At 44.4% G+C, this 25489-nt stretch overlaps 1 protein-coding gene across 20 annotated transcripts in view; it reads right to left on the reverse strand.

Moving 5' to 3' along the window:
- TCF4 (transcription factor 4) overlaps positions 1 to 25489 on the reverse strand; it is a 247603-nt gene that overhangs the window by 95272 nt on the left and 126842 nt on the right. For 16 of the 20 annotated variants that reach the window (XM_030003630.2, XM_030003629.2, XM_030003628.2 and 13 more), the window contains 2 exons: positions 2623 to 2752; positions 2105 to 2154 (listed from right to left, as the gene is read on the reverse strand). The exons of 3 other annotated variants lie outside the window; for them this stretch is intronic. In XM_030003630.2, the coding sequence (XP_029859490.1) occupies positions 2105 to 2154; positions 2623 to 2752 (180 nt within the window). Of the gene's footprint in view, positions 1 to 2104; positions 2155 to 2622; positions 2753 to 3642; positions 3797 to 25489 lie in introns of those variants that run through there. One more of the 20 variants, XM_030003638.2, reaches the window with a different exon arrangement.

A 25489-nucleotide genomic window follows, 5' to 3' on the forward strand; every position in this document is an offset into this window, starting at 1 on the left:
ACTTTTGCAGCAGTTATAAACCCCTGCACGCTGACATTTCCAACAGAAACGCTGCCACTCTTCCCCGCGCAGGGAGGGCAGATAGCAGGTACCATTTTACTGAAAGCACCTTTTATAACACGGATGCAAAAATATCCCTGCAAATGTCCTGAGATGGTCACCCGTCTACAGAGCAGTATTTTAAAACATAAAAACCGCAGGTTTGGAGTGGGTTTTGGTTTTTTTTTTTCCCTGCAAATGACTAAACAAAAGCCCAGCACAATTCCTGAGCTATCACAACTAACTGCCGAAGTCGCTGCCGGCTGGTGCCGGGAGCGTGCAGAACAGGGCGCCGCATCCTGCAGCGCGGTGCCTCGCAGCGTGCCGGTGGCTCTGTGTTACCCCTACTACGCACAGCCTTGCCTCCGACTATAAAGAGCTGGGAGGGATATATCATGTGAAGTTGTCAGAAAAACTATTAAAAGCTAAAGTTTCATCTAAATTAAATCCACCTCTAACTTCAAGCATAATAGTACTCGTAAAAACCTTTGGGGAGGATATTAGCTATTGCTGTAAAGGAGTCCAATAAAAACCCAAACCAAAAAACACATAGTGAAATAAATTTAAAAGACACGTGTGGGAACTTATTTTTAATTAAAAAAAAATAGTATTATTACTTCACTGGAAACTTGCATTTGAGAATTTCCATATTTCAGCAACTTACAAAAAAGACTTATGTTTGCATTTGTTTAACGTTATAAAGATTACGACAATCCATGCGATTAAATTAGGATGCTCGTATGTATTTTTCTCTTTCAGATTAAAATTGTATTATTTATAAAGTGACCAGTAATGAAACTACCATTTAGCACAGTCACTGCAATAACTGAAGCTTTAAAAGTATGCTAGTTTGCAAACTGCAAATTTACGTGGATTTATGGCAAAAACATAAAACCCATCTGAGATTAACATGCCAATTTGTTATATATTCCGCAAGATTGATTGCCACTCAGCTCCTCCTAATAACCAGATTTAGAGATAAAACAAATAGAGTTATCAGGTATGAAAGGGAAGCTCTCCCCTCTTGAGTGATTTGTTTTCTGTTTGCAGATATTGATACGAAAATATGTATTATGTATTTTTAAAGCAATGGCAGAGAAAAAATTGGAATAAAAATACTAGGATAAAATGCACTCTTTAGCCATACTACTCTTCATGCTGTATTTACTGAAATGTCGTATAATTTCTTTTAAAATCACTATTTTCTACATGTTTTAATGGATTTAAAAGTAAATGCTCTCAAAAGACGTAATGCACCTTGGTACAGCTTTTTCAGGATAAAAAACAGAACGATTTTACGCAAAGATGAAAAAATGAAAATTAATAGAATCATTAGTTGGATCACGAAACAAAGGACTTCACCACACCAAAGAGAAACACCAACTTCTGACTGCACGATGGGAAGATTTCACGATAAACGCTGAAAAGCGTGCCCAGTGTAGCTGGATGGCATCCGTAACCCTCCTTACAAAGAGGTATCAGGGATATTCTCTAAAACATCAGGCAAAACCCTGGGTAATTACCAGCTCTGTCGTTATTGCTCGAGCAACCCACAATGCCTCTGGCAGCAGCTGGATCCCAGCGGTTGACACCTGGGCTCACCCCCAGCCAGCTTCTGCCGCAGGTACCACAGCTCAGAGACCTCACGTGAAAATGAAGCCGTTTGCCCTGCATCCCGGGCTGAGACCCACGGAAATTTCTCATAAATCCTCGCCGCGCATCTCTTTGAACATGCAAAGCCATAAATCATCATCAGCCCGACAAAAAAGCTAACCGGCACGTGGAAGGGATGCTCGCCCCGCGCAGGTACGCGCCGCCCGCGCCCGCGGCAGCTCTTCGGCGTCCGCCGCTGAAAATCCACATGGGCAACACACGCTCGTCCCCACCGTGCAATTAATCACTTCCAAGTCGGGACAAGCGGCGAGATTTTTTAACTCTCCTTACCTTGTCCTCTGCCTTTAGCGCCAAGCGCTCTGCGAGCCCTGGAGCGGGTTCGTTTCTATCTGCCCGCAACCGAACAAAGCCACCGCGATCGCAAGCAAGCGAGCAGACGAGCGGTACTTACTGAAGATGGCAAACCTGGAGGAACTTTTCGAACTTTCTTTGTTTGTACTTCTGTAAAAAGACAAAACGGTGTCTTCGTAAGACAGGCGCTTTTTTTTTTTTTTTTTTTTTTTTTGTGCACAGATATTTTCTAAGAGAGCCAGCTGCTAATCGCCCTGCCCGCCGTCTCACGCCAGGCTTGCAGCAGTTTTGGTAACACCGAGTGGATGCCACCGCTCTTACGTCCAACAGCAAAATGCTGGAAAATTGTTCATATTTTGATCTCGAGTGTTAGGGCCTTTGTTTTTGCCTTACACGGATTTGCTTTGAAAACGCGATTTTTTAAGGCTCCTTGCGTGCTCAACAAAGAGGACAGAGAGGAACAATCAGCTAACGTTAAATAAACCCCTCCGAGAGTCCTGGCGGCGTACACATTCGCTCTGCCACTTATTGTATTTATTTCAAAAGTATTGCTAAACAGGACGAAACTCCAATTATTTGTTGAAATGGAAAAAAAAGGTTGAACACAAAGTCACTCACCCATAGAGGTGCTGTGGAGAGGCCTCCGCCGGGGGTTATTGCTAGAATACTGATAGTACTGGGAGCCAGGCTTAGTGGGGGAGAGCGCTCCTGGGTTGCCAATATCCATGTCACCTCCAAGGAGACTTTGCTAAAAGATTAAAAATATATACGTGTGTGCGTGTGCATGTTAAATCCGACTTTCCTCATCATTAGCTATTTCTCATTCCTAAAAATAACACAGCAAAGAAACCTTCATAAGCAACCGAAACATGGAAACAAGAACCTGCCAAATCTTTAAAGGAGACATTACAAAAATTTCCAGTTGAGCCTCTCTTCCTTTACTTGGAAAACACAAAGTAATTAATTTAAAATACGATTATTTACATTTAAAGGAGACTTATTGCCTACTTATTCAAATGCAATCAGTGTTTTAAAAACTTTTGGAGCTCTGTTAATATATTTGAAGGTAATTTAGTTTCTTCACTGCAAACAAGACAGTTAACTGCACGGATTTAACAATAATAAAACTTAAAAAAAAAAAAATCCTGCTGTTGATAGAGCGGTTGGTTCAGTGTGCATGAAACAGCTTCATTGTCTATCCCCGTGCAAGGAAAAATTCATATCTGTGAATTAAATATATCAGGTTTTGCAATATAAAAATCTGCACAGCAGGCTGTACATAATATGTGATTAAAACGTGAAAATGAAATTATACATTATTAATATTTTTTGCAATGCTATCAGAAAAAAAAGCACCTCAGAAAACCAAAAACAATTAACGCTATTGTATAGCAGCAGCAGTAGCAGCAGCAAAGGACTTTCAATATATCCATTTTATGCCTGTACCATTAACTAACAAGATGCATCCCAGTAAACGCAACGTTTTCTCAGCTACAAAAGGACTATGGTTTCTATGAAACAACAGAAAACATTATCTGACCCACGCTATAAGAAAAATTATAAATCTTTAAGAGACTATGACAGAAGAACAATTTCCTGAGTAATGTTCTATTTGCTATAAACTACGTTGAAACTTACCCATAATATATAAATCCCCTGATTATACTCTGCATTGAACACATTGTTCTTTTAATTATTCTGATATGCAATATAACAGGTGTAGATACTACCATTTATATTAAGAACAAATTTACCATTTAATAAAGAAATTTTAAAATTAAGTACCAAAAATCTAACTTTATCGTTACTTGTAATCAACTTTTACTGACTGAACTAATTACTGTACTTGATAAAGTACAGAATGTGTTTTCCCTAATCTAAATTCTAATCACCATGTCACTCACAACAGACTTAGTAATGCTTCACTAACACACTATTCACATGCAAAATACTCTAAATAGGCCAATTATGACTCTGCCCCTGTTCCCTGGTTAACCCGCTGAGAACTGAAAAATTTCACAAGGCAGTCACCAACTAAAACAAAGGCTCCTTGTTTTAAATTAAGACAGTCTTTTTGATTCCTAAATAGCTCAACAAAGTGGCATGTCTTCTGCTGAAAGCAGTTGGTCAAATATGACCCATGAGCTGGAAAATCAGAAATTAAAACATCCTTACTCCTTGACTATACTTCTAAAAACATTTAAAGATAACTTTTGATTCTAGAAAACTATATTCCTCTTTTTCCCAGAGAGACTAAATGAGACTCGCTGACGAGGGATGGACAAATGGGCTCTGACTGATTGGGGCTGAAACCCTTTCTTGGTGTGCAGCCTAGCATCTGCCTTTACAGACCCCTCCGAGACGTAAAAATATAAAAATGCCAGTCAGAAGGCACTTTTTGCTAATATCTTTACGTTCAGCTAATGTCTAATATACACCTGCAATGACTATGCTCCTTTTAATAAACAACACCTGCACCGGCAAAAATGGTTGCAAGTCTATTGCATAATGGTAGAGAAATATATGCAAAAACTCTCTGAAAAAAAGGGTTATCGATTCATTGTGAATATCCTCTGAAAATAAATGTAATTTTATTGAATGTCTCGGAGCATTTCAGAATGAAACAGCGCTAACCACAGAAATTCTCTTCAGTCATATATTTTTATCACGTATACGTTTTAACATAAAGACAGACCTGCTAAATCTGTGCATGGTTTATCCATATGTCGGGTAGTCTGAAAGACTTAGAGCCATCAGCTGTATAAATTCCTATACCAAGCCTACTACATTTCATTTGACTTAAAAAAAACCAACGTAGATAAGACAGCGTTTGCAAACTATTTTAGATTAAACAAGATTCGCTTTAGGAGCATAAAACATACACAGACCCTATGTTGTTTTTGTTTTTTCACCCAAACGTTTTTCTCTGTAAGAAGATGCAGAGGTTTCTACAGAAAAAGACCCCCACACTCGCCCTAGTCCATTAGAAGGGAGCGCACGTACGGGTCTCGAAGGCTGAGCGGCCCAACGCTTCTCCGGGCCACCGGTTGCGCCTTCTCAGGACGGTGCGTCCCCTGACCTAACAGGTAGCTGCTGGCGCCCGGCCGACGTTCGCCACCGCCGCCTCCAGACCTTCCGCCCAGGAGAGCGGGCAGGCGCCCGGGCTGGCGGTCCCCGGGCCCGGCGCCGTCCCTGGGGCTCGCTGTGCCGGCGGGGGTCCCCCCGGCCCAGGGTCGGGGTCCCCGCTGCTGGGGCAGGCGGGGACGCGGGCTGCAGCCCCGTGGGCAAAGCGCGCTCCCGAGGAACGCTCCAGCAACAACTCGCGTCCAAGCGCTACGTTACAAACGGCATTTTCTACGGCAAAGATTGATTTTTTTTTTTTTTTCCCCCCCCCCCAAAAAACGCATCTCAAAAATTTTCACCGCAACTGTCAGGGCCTCGTTTCTTCACTCTCTTAAAGAAAAAACCCACAAACAAACAACCCAAACCAGAGAAAAGCTCCCTCCTTTGTCTGCTATGGGACAGAGACACTCTTACAAGGTAAAAAAGAGGTGGCCTTCTGCATTAAGGGGCCCTCGCCGAGCACTCCGGGGAGGAAAACCAAGGCAAAAATATATATGTACTTATTCCGAGATGCTTGTAAAAGGAACAATGGGCATTTATTACTGTTCAGCCTACATGTCACACTGCTAATGGCCTGCAACAAAGAGAGAGATAAAACGTTTACAAACCACAATGCCATCGATTACACAGCCTTTGGAGCTCGCTTTTGCTCCAAATTGGATCTTAGAAACGCAATGAATTATTAGGCATCAAAGTTAATATTTACCGCTAAGAAATGATGAGCTTAAAAGCCAAGTGTTACATTTGTCAAACTCCTCTCCGGTCTTTCGCTAGGGCTTTAATGTGCGTATACGTTCTGTACCCTGGAAGCGGGTTATCTTTGGGTGCGAGCAGGACAGCAGGCAGGACGCAAGACGGGGCGAATCTTTGAGCTCATCTGTATAAATCCTGCGGGCATATTCTTGCATTATAGCATCTACTGTACTCGCGGACCCGTGCGGTTTGCAGTTTATTTGTTTCATAATAAACAAAGCTAATAATACATTGAATTTGCCAGTTGAACGTTAAAGAGTTTGAGCTAAAAACAATCACAGAAGAAAAAAAAAAAGCAACAGAGTAAAATCCATTCTCCCATTGAGCCACGCAGCTGTATTTTTTATCAATTGCAATGTTTTTGCTTTCCTCATTGTTACACACAATCCTGTCCTCTTTCTAGCAATTTGTAAAAGAAGTCACCGACTAGTGAATCCTGCCTCCAAAATTTGAATAACTAGACAAAGAATTAAAGCTGGGTAGGGAGAAAATATGCACGTAGTATGACAAAGTAATATCCATATGGATATGATATTACCCCTCCTGGAAAAAACAAACGTTGTTTCCATTGCAAACCTGAAGTTTTGCTTTTCAGATGAAAATCATGTGAATTTCACCTAAATATTTGTTTCACACCTAACAGGCAGGAAATACGTTTACAAAAAGATACTTTGTTTTTCCTTTGTTACAGAAACAGGAGAGATTAGAGCCCGAGTGCTGCATTTTGCTAATAGAACGTTAATTCAGATTAAAGGAAAACGGCCTTGAAGCCTGTAATCCGAAAGCCTCTGAAAACACCGATCAGGGAAAAATACCTCACAAATGGCCTTTTTTTTTTTTTTGCTGACAACCTGGATTTTTTTTTTTTTTTTTTTTTTTTTTTTTTGACATCTTCATGCTACACCGTGATCCAGAATCAAACACAACATCACGGGGACGTTGCAGGCAAGAGAAAAACGGGCTTAGATGAAAACAGATTAAGCTCCCTTTCTGAACGATTGCCAAACGCTTGCGGGTCGCGCTCACGTTCGAGCGTTCCTGCGCGCACAGCTGCAGTCCCGCGCGCCGCTCCCAACCCGCGCGACGTATAGCAACCGCGGGACATATGTTCCCCTCGCCGAAAGCCTCGCAGAAGCGTCGCGCCGGCACGATGGGAGGCGAACCGCCGCGTCGCGCGTGGCCGCCCCCCCCCCCCGCCACCCCGGTTTCTCTCCCGGCCGGAGCGGTCCGGAGGCTTCTCCCCCTCGAGCAGGAGAGGGTGAGGAGCGGGGATGAAGGCTGAGACCGCCAGGGTCCTCGGCACCTGCAGGCAGCCCTCGGCCCTGGCGCCAGGCGGAGCGGGGACACGCACCCCACGGACGGCAGAGCGGCGAGCGCGCTCCCACCGCTGCCCACGGACGCGTCCGAGGTGCTGCGGGGCAGAGCTGGGAGCCGCTGCGAAGGCGGGCACGTCTACGTGGTTTACGCTGCTTTATCAGTTAGCTTGCCCAAGACGCATCCCTTTAAAAGCAATAAATTTCACGTGTAGGACGAGAATTCACGCACTTTATCTAAAGAAACAGAGCGCCCCGCTATTTTTCACGACGCTGCTCCGCTTCTTAAATTAAAATCCTTTACACTTTATAAAGATCAAAGCTCGTTCGCTGGCTTTATTCGCATTTAGGCCTTCCCGGCTCTCCCTGCGAGCGCCGCTTCTCTGCATTGTTCCCTCTGCTCCGGCACCAACGTCTCCGTGGGCCGGGAAAGTAGGTCAGGGAGGCAGCGGTCCCGCGGCCCCCGCACCTCCCCGGGGAGCCCCCGGCCGGCACCGAGCTCCGGCGCAGGCAGGCAGGCGCGCAGCCCCGCAGCTCCCGCTCTTGCTGGGGTTACCCACCCAGCGGGGGGCTGCCGCCCAACTTCGTTATGGGGTTTTTCCCAGAAAAAAAGAGCAGAAAGGCAGGTGTACCGTGACCTTCCTCAACGCTGAAAACCTAACGTGTGCCGCGCAGGTACCCAACTCGGTAATTTGGGATGCTGGACCTAAAACGCTAGGCTCTTCCGTGCTCGGCAGCGACTGGCGTTCTCCTGCCAAATCCCTGCTCTTCTCCTATTGCTCTTAAACTATCTCCGTTTGACTTTTTGACATCGATTCCCTTGCAAATCTGCAAACAAAGCAACTCGAATTTGTTGAAATCGCGTCTAATTTATGCTGAAACAGATGAATAGGAGGTAATTTTTTTCAGATTTTTTTTTTTTTTAAATACAACAAATTTCTAATTGCAACTGTCCTGGTTTCCTCTCCTTTAGTAAAATCACAGGATACAGGATTATATCTCATCATCCAGATTTCAGCTGCTCCTACATGCTCTATCCTCAGTTTATGAATTTTCACTTAAGTCAAGTTAACTAAGTCATGCTGCATACACATCTGAATCATTTCTTGGTTATTTCCTTCTGTGATTTCAATCCTCTGTTTTTAATCAAATTATGAAACTAAATTTCCACTTATCATGTGACTATCAGGGCATCTGTTCATAATCTGTCCAATTCCTACAAATACTCCTTTCTTTGGCTTTTGGAAATTTGGCAGCTCTCTGTAAAATCTTCTGTGTCATTTACGTCCAGTATTTCTCTCTAATGCCAAGTGTAAATTGCAACCCATTGATGGCAAACACAGAGAAACAATTTCCCTGGGTTTCGCCGAGTGTGTTTTCAAGCTAAGGTACTGTTTTCCTTTTTTACTCAACCAACCATAATACTTAAAAGTATTTGCAGAAAAATTTTGACTTTTAGAGAACAAAGGAACTTCTCTCTCAGAGATTTAATTTTTCACAGAGATTTATTTTTTTCAAGAACACTCACATGTATGAAGTGAGAGAAATTTTAATATGTTTATTTTATTTTCTCTATCTGATGGCAAATAACCTTTTGTTTCATTTCTTCTGCCTTCTAGGGCAGCACCTTCAGATAGCTGTGCACAGTGTTCAGCAGTTTTCTTTTGACTTTGACCTTTTCCATTAAAAAATGCTTGCAGGTATTATCAAATAATTTTTCATGTTCAACCAACCCTTGTGCATTAATGTCATCAGTGTTAGTTCTCTAGGTTTTTTTAATTTTTTCACTATCTCTTCCTCTGCATAATTTAAAATTGCTCTTTAAGTTTAAACCTTTCTGGAGTAATTTTTCCCAGTTGTGCTTTTTGAGCACTGAATATAATATCAGCACAACAGCAGCAACTTTCAAAGTTCATTTACTGGTTTCAGCAGCACTTCATGGACACAGAGTGCTCTTAAATGTGGCTGAGGTTCAACCACCTCTGGCCAGCGAGGATTTCAGATTTGTTCCTGTGCTCATTTTCTTCATCTATTTCAGGTGAGCAGGAGAAAAAAACGTTTGCAACTTCTTACCTAATTTTCCCCACATTTACTCTTGGTGTTTGCTTGCTTCTTCCCATCCCTTCATTCACCATTAGGCATGATGACTCAGATTATTATACTGCTGCTTGATTATCACTAAAGGTTAGTTACCTGTTTGCATTAACAATCCCCATCTTTCACATTTACAGTGAACGATTTCACCACCAATTGCACGGTCTTTGCTGTTTTTCTAAAGCTTTACTATAATGAAAATATTTCATTTCCTAGTATATGGGAAAAACGGATAAAACGTGCCTCAACTGAACAAGTAGAAGGCGCAAAAATTTCCAAGGGAAGAAGGGACTTTCTCCTCCACTAAGGAGTTTTGTAAAATACAGTCTTTGCTCAATTTATGATTTTCTGCCGTACAGTTTACGCTCGAATCCTTGGAGCTGGAAATACCTCCTTTACTACAGTTCAAATGAAGACCCTAGCGCTTTCACTGCTGCAAAGATCAGCAAAACACGGTCGTAAATATGCTTATATTTGACGTATAGCGTGTATGTAGGGATGCATACACCGTGCCACACACGTGCATATATGAAATGGGGTGTCCCGTACAACTCCCTGACTTTTCCGGAGGCTAATAACCGAAGAGCCCCACGTTGCACCCTGTGCGCCCAGCCCAGCCCAGCGTGGCTGCCGCCTCCTCCCCAGCAAAGCACCACCCGGATCCTTTGTGCTCGCTCGGAGGCAGCGATAAGGACATTCTCTCCGCTTTGTTATTAATCTTTCAGAACATAGTTTTCATTTACAGGCTGAAATTGAGCCAGATGATTATAGTGTTTAAAAACACATGCTTAAATACAGGTAATACTCATATAAACATGTCCCGCTGAGTAACAAACGCAAAAAGGGGAAAGTCCTCGTGGTGACTGGGGAAGGGGGATGGGGTGGGGAACGCGCCATCGTGATCACCCTCGAAGGGCCTCAAAAAACCGGTAAAAACTAACAAAGCTGCTGGGTTTCTTAATGCCCAGAAGGGCTGGCATTTGGTGAGGGCGGCTGAGGAAGATGAGACCGAGCGATCGAAGGGACTTTGATCAAAGCCCAGTGGTTTACAGTTAGAAAGTTCTCCCGTGGTGCTAACCGTGCCCACGAAAAGACTTGGGTTTGGGTTTTAGCTGGTTTTTGCAACATCCTGATGTTGCAGATGGCCGAGGCACAGTGCAGTACCAGCTCCAATATTTGCAGCGGCTGAAGCTGCTCTGCGTGGCTCCCAGCGAGGATTATCCCCACGCCGGGGCTGCCGGCTGCGGCCGTGCTCCAGCCGCTGCGCCCTGCTCCGGGGATGGCCCCGGGCGCTGGGGCGGTCTGGATTAAACACCTACTTCGGCACCTACAGCCCCCTCTGCGAGGGGAAATAATCCAAAATATTCTGTTGGGGGGCCCCCGATTTGTAACGGCACCATGTCGGAAAGGAACCGCACAGAGCTGAGAAGGTGAGCCACGGGGCCCTGCATAGCAGCCCTTTACTGGGAAAATTCACCCCAGAACGATCCGCAGTCGGTCGAACATCGTGAAAATCCACTGCCTTGGACCCTGAGAGTGCTCCCGCATCTTTGCATACCGTGATGCTGTGCGGTAACATTTAAAAGACTTTGCAATCAAGAAAATGAAGCAAGCTTAGAGCAACTGTAGCTACTCAGTTTGTACAAAAACATGGAGCCAGTTTGGCTTAACGTGAATATTATCTGAAGCACATTGGTAGAGTCATTTTCCAGGACAGAAGATTTGGTATGGAATTAAGCAGCCCTCAGTTTAGCCCAGGATAAATCCTCTGAAGTCACCAGGGGCCTCCTGGGTGTTAATGAGGGAAGAATTTGGCCCATGGACAGCAGCTGGATTTTCGCGGATTGCTGAATATAGCAAAGCATTGTCTGCTGTATTTTTACAGAGCACCACAGTGCTGCTAGAAAACAGGCTTGCCACATTGTCAGAGAGTTCAGCTGATCTGCAACACCTTCCGAATTTATCAGATAATCCCTCCATACCTATTCCACTCAAAAATGCAAGCTAAATACATATGGTAAGATGCTTCAGGTATGAAACAGGACACAGCATCAGAATATTGATGTATTGTAAAAAAAGGGCACCATAACAACTTATGTAGGGTTGATTAATAGTCAGATAAACCTGGTATTTGTCGGTATATATATACTGGAACCGCTCACTAAATTATGAAACACATGTCCTGGTATCCCTGCTTTTCACAGTACCTCCCAGTACACAAATATCTGTATTTCTATGCAACGCTGAAGTTCAGAACATCTATAAGTGCCCACTTTTTCAAACATCTCCAATCCTATACCATCTGGTAGGTATCAGCACTGAAGTCACTTATGGGCGGGGGGGGGGGGGGAGATGGATAGGAGACAGTGAGGATTAATGACATGCAGAAAAGAATGCTGTGCAGAGAACGACTTTTTTGCACTATTTCTCCCTGAGAAAAATACTGAAGACTTGCTGGCAAGAGCTGCTTCATTGGGCTCTGCTTTTTTTCAGTTCAGGTAAGCACTTCAACATGATTCAGTAAGGATGTCCTACCATTACTTGCTTCAAAATGTTCCTCTCTGGCAAATTATTACAAACCCTAAAAAAAGACCTGTTAACCTAACAAGTCAATTATCATCACTCTTCCCTGTGTAAGCATTCGACTACAAACAGCTTACAACAAAAATCCTGGCTCAAGTTGTCTCAGACAGGGTAAAATATCCTGACATGCCTCAGTCTTAAAAAGGTGTTTTGTGGCTGAATTCCCATTTTTAATGATATAATTATTGTTTTCCCTTTGAATATGAGAACACAGGAAAGGCTTACAGAAGTTCAAATGCATGGGAAACAGCGTTGTTCTGAAATTACGTTAGCAATATTTTTAACCAAAGAAAAGTTACCATAAAAACATCTGAGAGACCAAAGAAGCTTCCTGTCCAAAAAATAACAAAACCCATGCTAAATACTTTAAGTGCCTCAGAGGATGTTTTTTTTAACTTCTTACTATTCATCAGCCTGAAAGATAAACAACGGCCTCCCCCTTTTCGGTGGGGAAGCAAGATTTTGTAGGGAAAAAAAATCATTATCCTCAGACTAAAAGCCATTTGCATGTCCTCAAATGATCCAGCATCATACGAGGCCGATGGCTAATGTGTATCTGCGTCACACAGGTTTGGAAAGGATGCTTAATTAGTTAAAGCTCACATTGACGTGAAAGAGCATGCGCCTGCTCTGGGGTAAGGAGCAGAGAAGTGAAACCTCAGTCGCTCGTTGCAAAGGAAGCGGAGGGAAGAAGTGGGACTTGAAGCTAACGGCACGCAAGAACTGGAAATAAGTCACGCTTGTGTGCCCGAGGCAGCGGCACGCTGCGACCCGGCAAAGCCAAGGCGGGCGCCCAGCGGAGCGGGCCAGGGGAGGAGGAACCCCCACCGACCCACCTTCCACGGCCCTTCCAACTCCCCGAGTCGGGGAAGAGCTCTCCCCAGAGGAACACAAAAGCTGGAGAAAGGATGGACGTATTCCCACTCGGATGAGATGGCAACTGAAAAAAACAGGTTCTTTCCAGAAGATCGGCAATGACCTTCCTAGGACCTAAGCAACTGAATAGATAGGAACGATGCAAAGACACGACACTGGTGTATGTTGCCATCATTTTCTTGGGAAAGGACTATTAAAAATTTAAACTTGAGCAGTTTGAGTAGCAATATCGTGTTTCATGTTACAGGAGCCTTATGTTTTCAGTGTTACAAAGTCACATTTATTTTTTACAGAACCATGTTATGCAAACACGCCTAAAACCAACTAATGACACTCGTGGTATTTAAAACAGGAACTTTCTTTTTTCCTCTATTTTAAATTTCCCTCTGCTACTCGCAATCTTTTTCCGCACAGCTAAAGTACATGCTCCTCAATGGAAACTGATATATTCTAACACAGCGCATAGCTGAGACTGAATAAAGTGCAAAGGCATGTTCATTTCAAGCGAAGCCTGTGAAGTTTAGGTCACCTTGCGCTTAAGACAGGACAAAAAATTAGTCACCCTACAAAAACAACAAAATTGGCAAATTCAGCTGCTATGAGAAATTGGAAGGGGGAAAAAAGCATCTTTTTATGCTGACACAGGTAAAAATATAATAAGCTGGTATTTCAGCGAGTCAGAGTGGAGCATGCCACCCTGGCCCGCTCCTGCTTGCCATGCTGCAAACTGCCTCCCAGGTAGGTCAGCACTGCAGGAGGAAAAAACCAAGGCTTTTAAGTAAAAATGAAGACCGCATGTGTTCAGTGAAAGGCCAAAGCACAAAATGCTGCGGCCACATCCGTGTTGCTGCAAGCGTGCGCCGGGAGCTGGCTGGCCCCAGTGCACCCCCAGCCCCGCTGGCTGGGAGGGGATGGGAGCTGCGGTTTCACTGCCTGGCGCATTGAGATCACCCCGTGGCTTCTTCACCCGTGCCAGGCGCTGCCCATGCTCAACACCTTCACGTTTCTGGTCTACGTCTCTCTTCAGGATTGTCTCCTTAGTACGCGGCGCCCATCCAACGCCTGCCCGTGCCCGCACACCCGGGATTACTGCAGCACCTTCCTGCGCTCACCGGGAGAACACCTGGGATTTCTTACTACAGGCAGATGTACTGCAAATATAGCAACCCGAGTATTCTCATGTATGAAGAAAAACAGTCAGCAACACTTCGCCCTTACAGTACAATTTTCATCTGTTCATATCATCTCTATTATACAAATTTAAGCAGATGTATCTAGTAACCTGCCCAAATTCAGGGAGGAGCAACGTGCCTGTAAATAGAGGCACCTTCATTTAATTCAAAAGATACGGTGCTTGATTCAGTCCAAAAGGCTGTGCAGACACTTATTCCAGTTAATCTCGCCCACTGGGCTCCCACAGAGGTGGTATTCCAGGTGCTGGGGAAGAGCAGACCCTCTACGCATCCCACTCACTATCCAAATGGTGCGTTTTCTCCCTCCTTTTTGCATGGCAAAGGGGAGGAGGATGTCTACTGTTTGTGGAGGTAATGTTTTATCTTGCCTACCCTGCAGAGAGAAGCATTGTTCCCGCTCTGCGATACTGCCGGTTTCAGGGAAATGAGCATAAGCCACCCAGTCAAAGCCAGTGCCCATGCAGGTTGATGCTGGTTTAAATAAGCCAGTATGGGACTGCATGGGGACATGCCTCTCTCTGCGTCTTCCCTTACGTCTCCTTTACAGGGTCCTTTACTCCAGCTTGCACTCACGGCACTAACACAAGATATAGCAATGCCTTCATAGTCAAAAGATGCAGAAAAGAGTTGAGGCGGAGTAGAGCTCTGCAGGGATGGTACAACCACTTCAGACTAATACTAGAGACAAAAGTTGTCACAAAATGGGTAATAAGTTTACCCAAAAGAAATAATTAAAAAAAAAAAATTCAAAGCCACTATGCTGAATTACTCTACAGAAAAGAAATACCAGGCTGAACAGAAGCACAGAGGAGAGCAAAGTTTCAGAGATACTGCTTTGTTCTTGATTTTACTTAACGTCCTATACATACAAGGTATCTTAGAGCAACTGAATTGATAAAGGAATGAAGGTGGAAAAAAAGCAGAGCCAGAAGTTACATGGCAAAATTTGTAACACCAGGTAACTTCAGAGTAAGATTCTAGTAACTGCCACAGCATCATTGTTCTATCCAGCCAGAGCACCAAGAGTACATGAGGAAGAAGCCTCATTCATCCTTGCTGGGCTGCTGAAAAATATGCAGCAAAAGGTGTCTTCCTATTGTACATTTCCAATTCCCAAACTGCCTGTGCTGCTCTACACGTGTACAATCACATCAAATCTATCGTTACGATATCAGGATGTGCCATGTGCCCATAAAATATGACAAGCAGTAGAAATTTCCATATGTGACTCCCGTATCTCATGCCTGGGGATGAAGAAGGATATAGCTGCTACAGAACTCTGCTGATGCTGCCAGAAGAGCAGAGTGGTGACTTGCACTAACTGCAAATGTGGTTTCTCACGAGTCTTCCAAAGCTGGGCTAGGAATCAATCATTTTGCAAAGCCTGTCCAAGACTGGTCATCGTGGAATAAAACTTCTAAAAATGACTGATTTAAACTGGAAATACATAGTAAAAAGAAAATAGTAAGGATTCATGGAAAATGATCACTCTTCCATGCCCAAGGCTTAAAAAAAGGGGAGCAGTGAACCAGGATGCAACTACTGAGTAGTGTTTTGGACAACAGTCACTGAAAGGGCGTTAGAAAAAGGCAGAGGAGCTCTGTTACCAAGGTCTTTTCCAACCTAAATGATTCTATGATTCTGTAAGACGTAGGCAGAGGGTAAGACATGGGCGACTCTTCTTGATGACACAAGATGGCCTCACAAAACCTTTGTCTGAGGTTCTTAAAATTTTACTTTTCAGGACCAAGGCGGCAAGCAGGATTTTCAAACTGTGGAAACAACCTGTTTCCTATCTTCTTGTTCACAACAGATAACATTAAAGACTATGTCGGTAAGCTGCAGTAGCCCGTCACTCCTTCCATGGCATGGGGAAGACATGACGGTAAGGTGCCATACAGCAATGGGCAGCTTCTTGCTAATTTTCTCTGTAGATGGCTATAATATGCTGGGCAGTTAATTGCCATTTTTTGTATTACATGAAAAAATAAAAATATAACTCTCTTCAAAAATTGGATTTGTCACAGCACCTTGTTATCCAATGTAAAGGTAACACTGTATATTATAGAGTATGTAAAAAAAGAGACAGAGAAATACCCAAGAGAGTTATATTTCAGTGATACAGTTGGTTTTTATTAGGCTTTATATGCATTTTTCCCCAGACACTTTTGAAAGACAAGGATGTGGGAAATACCCATAATTCTAACTGTAGCATACCCTATATCTTTACTGTTTAAAAAAAAAAATGTTTTCTCCTGACAGTCAACCAGGATCCATTTTCAAAGAAAGAAAATAGTTTAAAAGAAAAAAAAAGACAGACCTATAAACATGCAGACAGATGGCTATATTCTGTCATTAACTTCAAAATGAAATAAAAATATTAACTTCTCCATTGTTGCTAAACATACTGCAGCAAGACTCGAATGCCTGGCAGACATGCCCCTCATCTGCTGCAAAGGCATAAAGAAATACCTGGCTCCTGTGTTATTATTATTTATTATTTGTTAAGCACCAACAATGTGTTCGGCACTTTTCAAAGCCAGAGCGGGGGAAAAAAATGCTTTAAAAATGCTGCTCCCAATCTGACTAAGGCTGAGAACACAAGACGGAGCAGGATGGCCGCACGGGGGGAAGCACAGGCTGCAACTGAATGAAACACACGTTTTAGAGGCATGAAAGGGCTCAAGCGCTGTTCCTCCACCTGCGAGGGACACTTCCAACCCCTAACGCAGAGCCCTCGCCCTCTAACCAGAGCAATCGTAACGCCAGCCGCAGACTGCAGCAAAACACAAGTCAGTTACGGGGAAAAAAAGCTGCGAAAGGGGAACAATGAAAATCAAGCAAAACAGGAAAGGGGAAGCGAGAAAGACACACCACAAGGCATTGCCAAGTCGTTGGTCGATGGCCCCCAGCCTACAGATGTGGAGTCCTAACTTAGGCACAGCCGCACTGAAAATGTGGGTTTCTGCTCCCGAGCGGAGGATTGAGGGGGGATGATTCAGCTAACCCGGCTCCGGGAGCCGCTCACCGCACAAGAGCAGCGGTGGGTGCCCGTGCCAGCCCCTCCAGCCCGACCCCCCGGGGCACCTCTCGCAGGGAACCGGGCTCCTGGGCTCCGATCCGTCCTCTGCCCCGTGCCCCTGGGAAGAGCCGCACGGCACCCGGGGCAGCCCGTCACCCAACGGCCGTGCACAACCTAGGTGGGACTTAGGGGCCCGAATCCGCACGCACCTGGAACGCGCTGCGCTTTGATGTCCCACGGGAGCGTTTTAATGCTGAATGAAAACAAGCTGGAAAGGCATCCTCAGATGGGCGAAGACAAAGAATTAGAAAAGAAGTAGGGAATGCTCCACGACAACTCTACAGCCATTTGATGTTGCCTGTGTGTTTGAGGTATCAGAGGGTTTTCTTTTTTTAGGCAGGCTGGTAGCAGAACTTAGTCATTGTTTTTAATTATTCCATACATAAATAGCTGGTAGGATTCATATCCTCATACATTCCCTGAAATCTCTACTTGTCAAAAGTAATTGCTCCTTTTTTAAGCCAAGCAGCAAAGGAATAAATCACACAACAATAGAAGCACGGCTAGAGTGTCTTCTTCCAAAGAAAAAATATCACTAAGGTCAGTGCTGATGCCAGGCTGGACGGATGGCTAAGGCTGGCACCAGACACTGAGGGAGTAACGCTGCAATACTCAAACACAGGCTTTCAAGTGGGACGTAAAGGTATTTCTTTTTTTCTCCCGCTATTAACAAGAGGGAAGTTAAAGAGCTTTCTGTGAAAATCAGGTGGCGAGAGTTTACTGGAATGTGAAAGCTCTTAAAAATATACAGATCGTGGGCTTGTGTTTATCTGGACCTTCCAAGAGAGTATGCAGTAAAACAGGTGAAGAAATTCCACAGGCAATGCAGCAAGAATGATCTGCTGTCTAAATGTATGGCACTTGTTTGTTAAAACACTGATTTCTCAGTGCATCCATATACTGAACTATTTACTTCTGTATCTGAATGACCTAAAATATAATTATTAGCCTGTGCAAAGTGTAAACAAGTGAGATGCACTAGATTTTGTAACTCGGAGAGATTCAGACAACTGAAAGATTGCTTAAATTGCAACTAGAAATACTGTAAAGAAGTTTGCAAAATAAGGGAAATTTTATGACTTGTAGAAACGAATTAATAGCTGTCTTAGAGAATACAGATCCTGACTAAATTTTGTGTAGTGTGTGTTTTGAAAATAGTGATTATTTTAATAATTAGCTTTCTGTATCTGTCTGTGCTTGTAAAGGATCTTGTTTCTCCATCTTGAGCCGTTCTGTACGTGAAGTTCCTGCCTGCAGTCGCATGGTAATTAAGTGTGATTAAAGATGCTATTCATTCCCCTGCAAAGCAGCAGGTAACCACATGTCAGAAGGGGGTGGTGGGAGAACCGAGTAACTTCTGGGCAGTAAAAAGGCTATTGGAAATGGTCTGTTGGAAATGAGCAATGCAACAGCGTACAGCAAACGCTACAAAAGTGGCCATGCAGGTTTGTGGCAACTGTGGGAGATCATCGCATTCAGAAACATGATGGTGACCTGAAGAAAATAGTATTTAAAATAACCTCTTTATTTCTCTGTGTACCGGGCAATGCTGAGATCCCAGTCACAGCCTGGACAGGACTGAGACGAGCTCTGTTCAGAAACACACAGAAAAGCACCCCACTGCCGACAGCCAAACCCAACGGTAACAACCAACTAGCTATGTCCGAGAGGAGTCAGAACGGGCGAGAAGCTATGGAGGGCAGATGCCTCCGGCGGAAGGGTAACTCTACTGCTGAAATGCTGGGAGAAACAGAGGGGAGGAGCAGAAGACGACTCTCAAAAGACAACTGCTCCCAGAAGACAGCAAGGCCGTTTTGTCTGAGAAGTGTCAGAAATTAGGTCAATACTAGCGTGTTGAAGCTTCCCCCAGAAATCCATTTCTTATCGCTATCTTACGTCTATCACAATCCTTTGTAATACCTAAACACATGAGTATGTGCTGTGTACGCGTCTTGTGTACGTGTGCGTACACACTGCCTGCACATGAGCTCCTCCTTCTCTCTCCGTGTTTGTATAAAATTGCCAGTGAAAGCTGGAGATTTACCGAACCCTCTGGAAGTCAGTGACCCAAACAACTTGATAACTGAGGCAACGGGCACAGCCTGGAATACGGAAATTCCACTGAAACATAAGAAAACACTTTTTTACTGTGAGTGTGGTCAAACACTGGAAGAGATTGCCCGGAGAGGTTGTGGAGTCTCCATCCTTGGAGTTATTCAAAACCCGTCTGGACGTGGTCCTGGGCAGCCTGCTTTAGCTGCTCCTGCTTGAGCAAGGGGTTGGACGAGGTGACCTCCAAAGGTGCCAACCTCAATGGTTCTGTGAGTAAAGCTCTAAGGCTATAGTGTCTTTAGTGAGACTATATCCTTGTCCTCACAATCATGGTAAGAATTTCTCATAGTCCAAAAAGTGGTATTTTTCTTCAGAACTTGCTTGAACTGTCACTACCTTGCAGCTGAGCTGCATTATCTAACGGGCCTAGAAGGCTCGTTACATGAGCGATTCAGAAAGAACATGGCTTATTAATGGAGCCAGGGAAAGGAGCATGTAGTTCACCACCAAGATGTGAACACATAGCTACATAGGAGACTGTCGTCTTTGGGGAAAGCAATAAATGCCACTGTTTGCACCAAGTATGCAATGAAAATGGTCTCAGCTATTATTCCAGGAGACCAATTTTTTGCTTTTTAGGGTTTATGCATTTACATTAGCAGAACCTGCCAAACCATACCTTATATGCCAAGGAGAGCATCCCCAGCTATCACCCTTGTACACCATGGCACTCAATAGTCAATTCTGAAAACTGCCAGAATTAGTCAAAGCACAGCCTGTCTTTTTGCTGGAGGTCTTCCATCAAACACTGACCAGACCTGAACCAGTAACGTGCAGCATAGTGAGCCCACAACCTGCCACAGTACAACTGCACGCAAGCATCATTCCCCTTTTTATCGCATTCACGATAGCACAGAAAGTCAGAGTGCAGCGACTGCGAAGGCGAACCAAGCTCCTATTAGCACTCAACCACAACATAAACCTATTATTGCACATTACAAATCACAGTGTTATTCTGTTGCCAGGTTATAAGCTCCAGAAAGGTGCCCTTGGAATGCTCACTTCCAACAAAATAGCCCTCAGCTTAACATTTGATCCAAAGGGCTAAGAGAAAAGCACTCCTTTTACCACTAAATTGCAGTATTGGGTTTTAGCATTTCTTCAATTATGACATGGACAATGAAACCGTGTCTTTCTGGATGCATGAGGAATTCTGCTAAATGAGCCATTCAGACATCTGAACTTAAGTCTGTTCCTTTAATACATTTGATTAACATGGAAATTTTATCTCTTATGTCATTATTTTAGTGCTGTAACATCAAAAACATTAGTCCACAACGTGCCCACGATCACAGGAGGATAGTTTATGGGCGCTAGAACTAATTTCTGGAGCAGAAGCAATGTTTCCACCTCCCAAAGCGAGATGCTCGAGCAGAAATGATGACAGAGGTGAATCTTCTCCAACTATAAATTACCACAGAAGTTACCCGGCAAAATTCTGCTTCCCAGCTCCACTGAACCAAATGGGACTTCTGCCATCGACCTCACGGGAGCCAGAATTTCATCCATTCATATTGATCATTTGTGCTTGGGGCAGGAACGTGTACTGACGAAGTCAGGGGAAGCCAGATTCAGAGTTCAGCTACTCCGTCTCCTTACCCCACATGCAAGATTATACCTACGCGAGAGGTTAGTATGGCTGTAGCTGCTGAGGAGGAATTTTGGACTCTAGGGGCAAGGAGCATTTTCTCTCTGCATTTACTTTAGCCAAAGGCTATACGTACAATACAGCGTAATTCTATTTTGTACCGTGTTTCCTATGGAGCACATCATATCACCACGCAGCTGTAGCTGGTAAGTACATATTGCTCAGTCAAGAAGTCAGAGTGTGCAAATACTTAAAAGCAAATAAACAAAGCACCGGAGCTTTTGTTAAGGGCATTGACACTTCCCATCTAATGACAAAAAGTGGATTAGCAATAGACTTCGTAGGAACCTAAATTCCTTGGTACCTTAGGTATCTTTTATCACTTCAGTACAGCTTTTGTGCGTTTTTTATAGGGAGGGAGAACGAAAGAGAAATTATTATAGGGAATCTTGCCATCAAAATGAGAGGAAACCTAGTTATTTGACTAAGCAAAAAAATACTAAGTAATTTGTAACAGAAGAATAAAATGAACTTGCTGTGTCTCCAGAGGTCTGCAATATGATCTTCAGAAAAGGTAGCTTGCCAATTTAATTGAGGTAGGAGTTATTTAATTTTTTTATATACAGGTATAGTTTTCAATAAAACTACATATGCCTATAATACTGCAATGGCAGATGTGTCTCGATTATTAGAGGTGGGCTCTAGGGAATATATACAATGGATCTTGAAATCCGTAAGCAGCTGTTTGGAAGGGAGGGGTGGAACATTGCAACACACACACATGTTCCTTAAGTGCAGTAATGTTTTGTTATTTTACTGCAGGTGTATTACAGAGATGAAATTTAATAACTTATTGTATACGATACCAATAAAACGGAAAGATTCTTTGCCCTGACGTTCATGAACAAAGTACAAATTAGAAGCAGTTCAGAGCGCAGCAGCTCCGTGCACAGACACACACACACACCACCTCGGTTCACACCTTCCCTGTCTGCAGTCACGATACCGTCTTTTTTATTGTTTACTATGAAAAGCTGGGCAGGCCATAAAAAAAGGGAAAAAGAAAGCAAACCCCCAAAGTGCTCTGCAAGGTAGTGAAGAATGTGTTGTTGATCAAATTCAAGAAAACCAAGAGCATTTAAATGCACAGGGCAGCATTCATGCGTTCATTGGTGAGGTCTCCGAGATGCGGGAAGCCCCTGTGTGATGCTACCAGGGTTATTTTTGTAATAGTTATTCTTTAGCGGCTTAAATCAGAAGCCTGATTTCAGAATATGCATTAGTCTCAATCTCATGCTGAATGAAGCACTGAAGAAGGACCTTTTAAAAGTACATATCAGATAAAAAAGATAATCCCTCCTGCTTTTTTTTTCCCTTCTGTCTTTGCTGGACGCCTCTTCATATAATTAGAGATGTTGCAACAATTCAATAATTCACAGCAGAAAAAGGAAGTCCCAGCACTTCTGGAAGAAAAGAGAAAATGGGCAATAGCTATTTCTGTCCATTCCCTTCTCAGCATGAGAAGAACAGCATTATGCAAGGATTTACAGCCTTACCGGACACACAGACAGGCGGGCATGGGCAGCTGGGCTGAGTTAATCCACATGCACTTGCTGCAGAAGCCGCCTGTGTCTTTCCTTTCATTCCCATTACACTCATTTTCAAGTTTTCCAGCAATACTTCTGTTACTTCTATACAAAATCTCTGTCAAAGCTATGGCATATCCTCCCTCCACTACGCTCACTGAGCCACAAACATTCAAGAATTAAAATCCAAGGCTTTCCTTGCCTTCCTCCACGGGAAACGTTCAGTCTGCTACTGTAGGTAGGGAACAGAAAGGGATGGGACAGGAGGGAAGCGGGGAGCGTGTCGGCCACGCAGCCACCTGCTCAAGGAGGAAAAGCCAATGACTTCTCCCCTCGGAGCGAGCTATGACACAGACAGGATAAAACGCCACAGGCATCTAATAAGAAAACCTTCTGAGAAAGCACCTTGGCTGTCCCAGCTGAACGGAGCGGGGGCCACAAGCCCCACTGTGTGCCAAAGGCTCCTCTCACCCATCACAGAGGGCCAGGGGAGTAAGAAAAGATGGGAGGTAAAGGAGAGAGGATCCACGCGCACGCAGGAGCAGGGACGTCAGGAAAGAGCGTGTAGCGTCTCTGAAGAGACTGCAATGTCCAACAAATATTTGGAGTCAGATCTGATGGGAGAGGATACAGGAAAACATTAGCAGCTACAAGAAGGCTGAACTCCGGTTGGGTCTGCGTGAACTTTTAAATGAGTTTCTAGAAACCTCAGCCAGAACTGGCATATTCACTTGCCATGGCAGCCTGCCGTGCCCTTGAACAGAAGCCTCTCGGAAACCCACACCACTGCTTCCAGAGGGACGGGGCGGAGGTTTTGCAGGGAGAGAAGAGAGCACAGGAAAGCAAGGAGGAGAAAAAGTACTGAAAGGAAGACAGAGAAGAGGCAAGTTAAATGATATACGTTGTGTTACAGTGCAGAGACACTCTCTGCAGGAACGCTGACCTGCCAGTCACATCCCTCTGACTTCTTAGGATCTCGGAGTCTACTCCTTTCTGATCTGGATTCCTTGAATAAATTGCTACCAATACAGTCCCTCAGGAAATCCTGGAAAGCCACAGAGCTGCTGCAGGTTTGGGCGGACTGCCCTCGGATGCCTACGGCATTGTAAATGCACGAAGGAGCCATTTTGTTGCAGCCTCTAATGCTGCTTGTTTGAACTGAAGCTGCAATAAAAACAAAGTTAAACATCATGCCTATGTCATTCTGGTGGTTGGCTTTTCTCTTACCACGGTATCTTGAATTAAGCTGATGGCTAGCAGATATGATCTCAATCTGGATAAAGGTTACTATATTTTGGTAGCAGTTGTGTTTTATTAAAAGAAAAAAAAAAGGGCAAAAAACCCCCTGGCTGAGCTTGTACAACTCCACTAGCTTTTACCTTAGCACTTCATTCCAGAGTCAGCTTTTTAACAGTGGGATGGTTCCAAATGACCTCTGAGAGTATTTCTTGAACATCAAGTAAATCAGTACATCCAAAACCAACATTTAGACTCACTTTCTAAAAGACTTGGTAGTAAAAACAAGTCATCTTAGGATTTGGGGATTTGCTTTAAGTTGAAACACCTTAAAAGCTAAGTATCTGTTACTATGCATTTGCCAAAAAGGCATAATCCAAATTTTCAAAGGACTATCTAATTTATTCCCACATACAATCTCGAGCGTTGCCTTGGAAATCTATGGTGTATGTTTTCTGGCCATCAAGCTCATTTTGCAGTTCTCTTTATTCATTGCTTTTTTGAATTAACTATTGCTCAGAAAAGCGCAATAGCTCTGGATTACTCAAAGTCGGTTTCGTCAACTATTAACCGATTAGTGGAGCCACACTACTATAAGCAGCACACGTTACCATTAGTCTAATAATAGTATTTTGTGTATCCAGATCCTCTTGCACTAAGGAATATCAGTGTTTTATAAGCACTGTAGAATTCATAGAATGGTTTGGGTTGGAAGGGACCTTAAAGATCCTCTAGTTCCAACCCCCCTGCCGTGGGCAGGGACATCTTCCGCTAGATCAGGTTGCTCCAAGCCCCATCCAACCTGGCCTCGAACACTGCCAGGGATGGGGCAGCCACAACCTCTCACCACCCTCACAGTGAAGAATTTCTTCCTTGCATCTGATCTAAATCCACCCTCTTTCAGTTTAAAGCCATTACCCCCGTCCTATCACTACATGCCCTTGTAACAAGTCCCTCTCTGGCTTTCTTGTAGCCCCCCTTTAGGTACTGGAAGGCCACTATAAGGTCTCCCCAGAGCCTTCTCTTCTCCAGGCTGAACAACCCCAACTCTCTCAGCCTGTCCTCATAGGAGAGGTGCTCCAGCCCCCTGATCATCTTCATGGCCCTCCTCTGGACTTGCTCCAACAGGTCCGTGTCCTTCTCATGTTGGGGACCCCAGAGCTGGACGCAGTACTGAGGTGGGGTCTCACCAGAGCGGAGCAGAGGGGGAGAACCACCTCCCTCGACCTGCTGGTCACGCTTGTTTTGATGCAGCCCAGGATACGGTTGGCTTTGTGGGCTGCAAACACACATTGCTAGGTCATGTTGAGCTTCTTGTCAACCAACACCCCCAAGTCCTCCTCCACAAGGCTGCTCTCTGTCCACTCATCACCCAATCTGTATTTGTGCTTGGGATTGCCCTGACCCACGTGCAGGACCTTGCACTTGGCCTCGCTGAATTTCATGAGGTTCGCATGGGCCCACCTCTCGAGCCTGTGGAGGTCCCTCTGGGTGGCATCCCTTCCCTCCAGTGTGTCGACCGCACCACACGGCTTGGTGTCATCAGCAAACTTTGGCTGAGGGTGCGTTCAATCCCACTGTCCATGTCGCCGACAAAGATGTTAAACAGCGCCGGTCCCAATACCGACCCCTGAGGAACGCCACTTGTCACCCGTCTCCACTCGGACATCGAGCCGTTGACTGCAACCCTTTGAGCGTGACCATCCAGCCAATTCCTTATCCACCGAGTGGTCCATCCGTCAAATCCATGCCTCTCTCATTAACACAGCCCCTCATTTTTAGTTGTAATTGGGAAACCGAAGCATGGTGATTTACAAACTGATCCTCCAGCCAGAGCAAGGTACTCACATTTCCTCCAGAGCGTTTCCCTGCTCCCACCACGATGCTCACGCACACCCTTGCACCAGCCCCTGCTCTGCAATCATTGATGCAGCGGAGCAGCTGAT

Source organism: Aquila chrysaetos, chromosome Z (assembly GCF_900496995.4).
Source record: "Aquila chrysaetos chrysaetos chromosome Z, bAquChr1.4, whole genome shotgun sequence".
NCBI lineage: Eukaryota > Metazoa > Chordata > Aves > Accipitriformes > Accipitridae > Aquila > Aquila chrysaetos.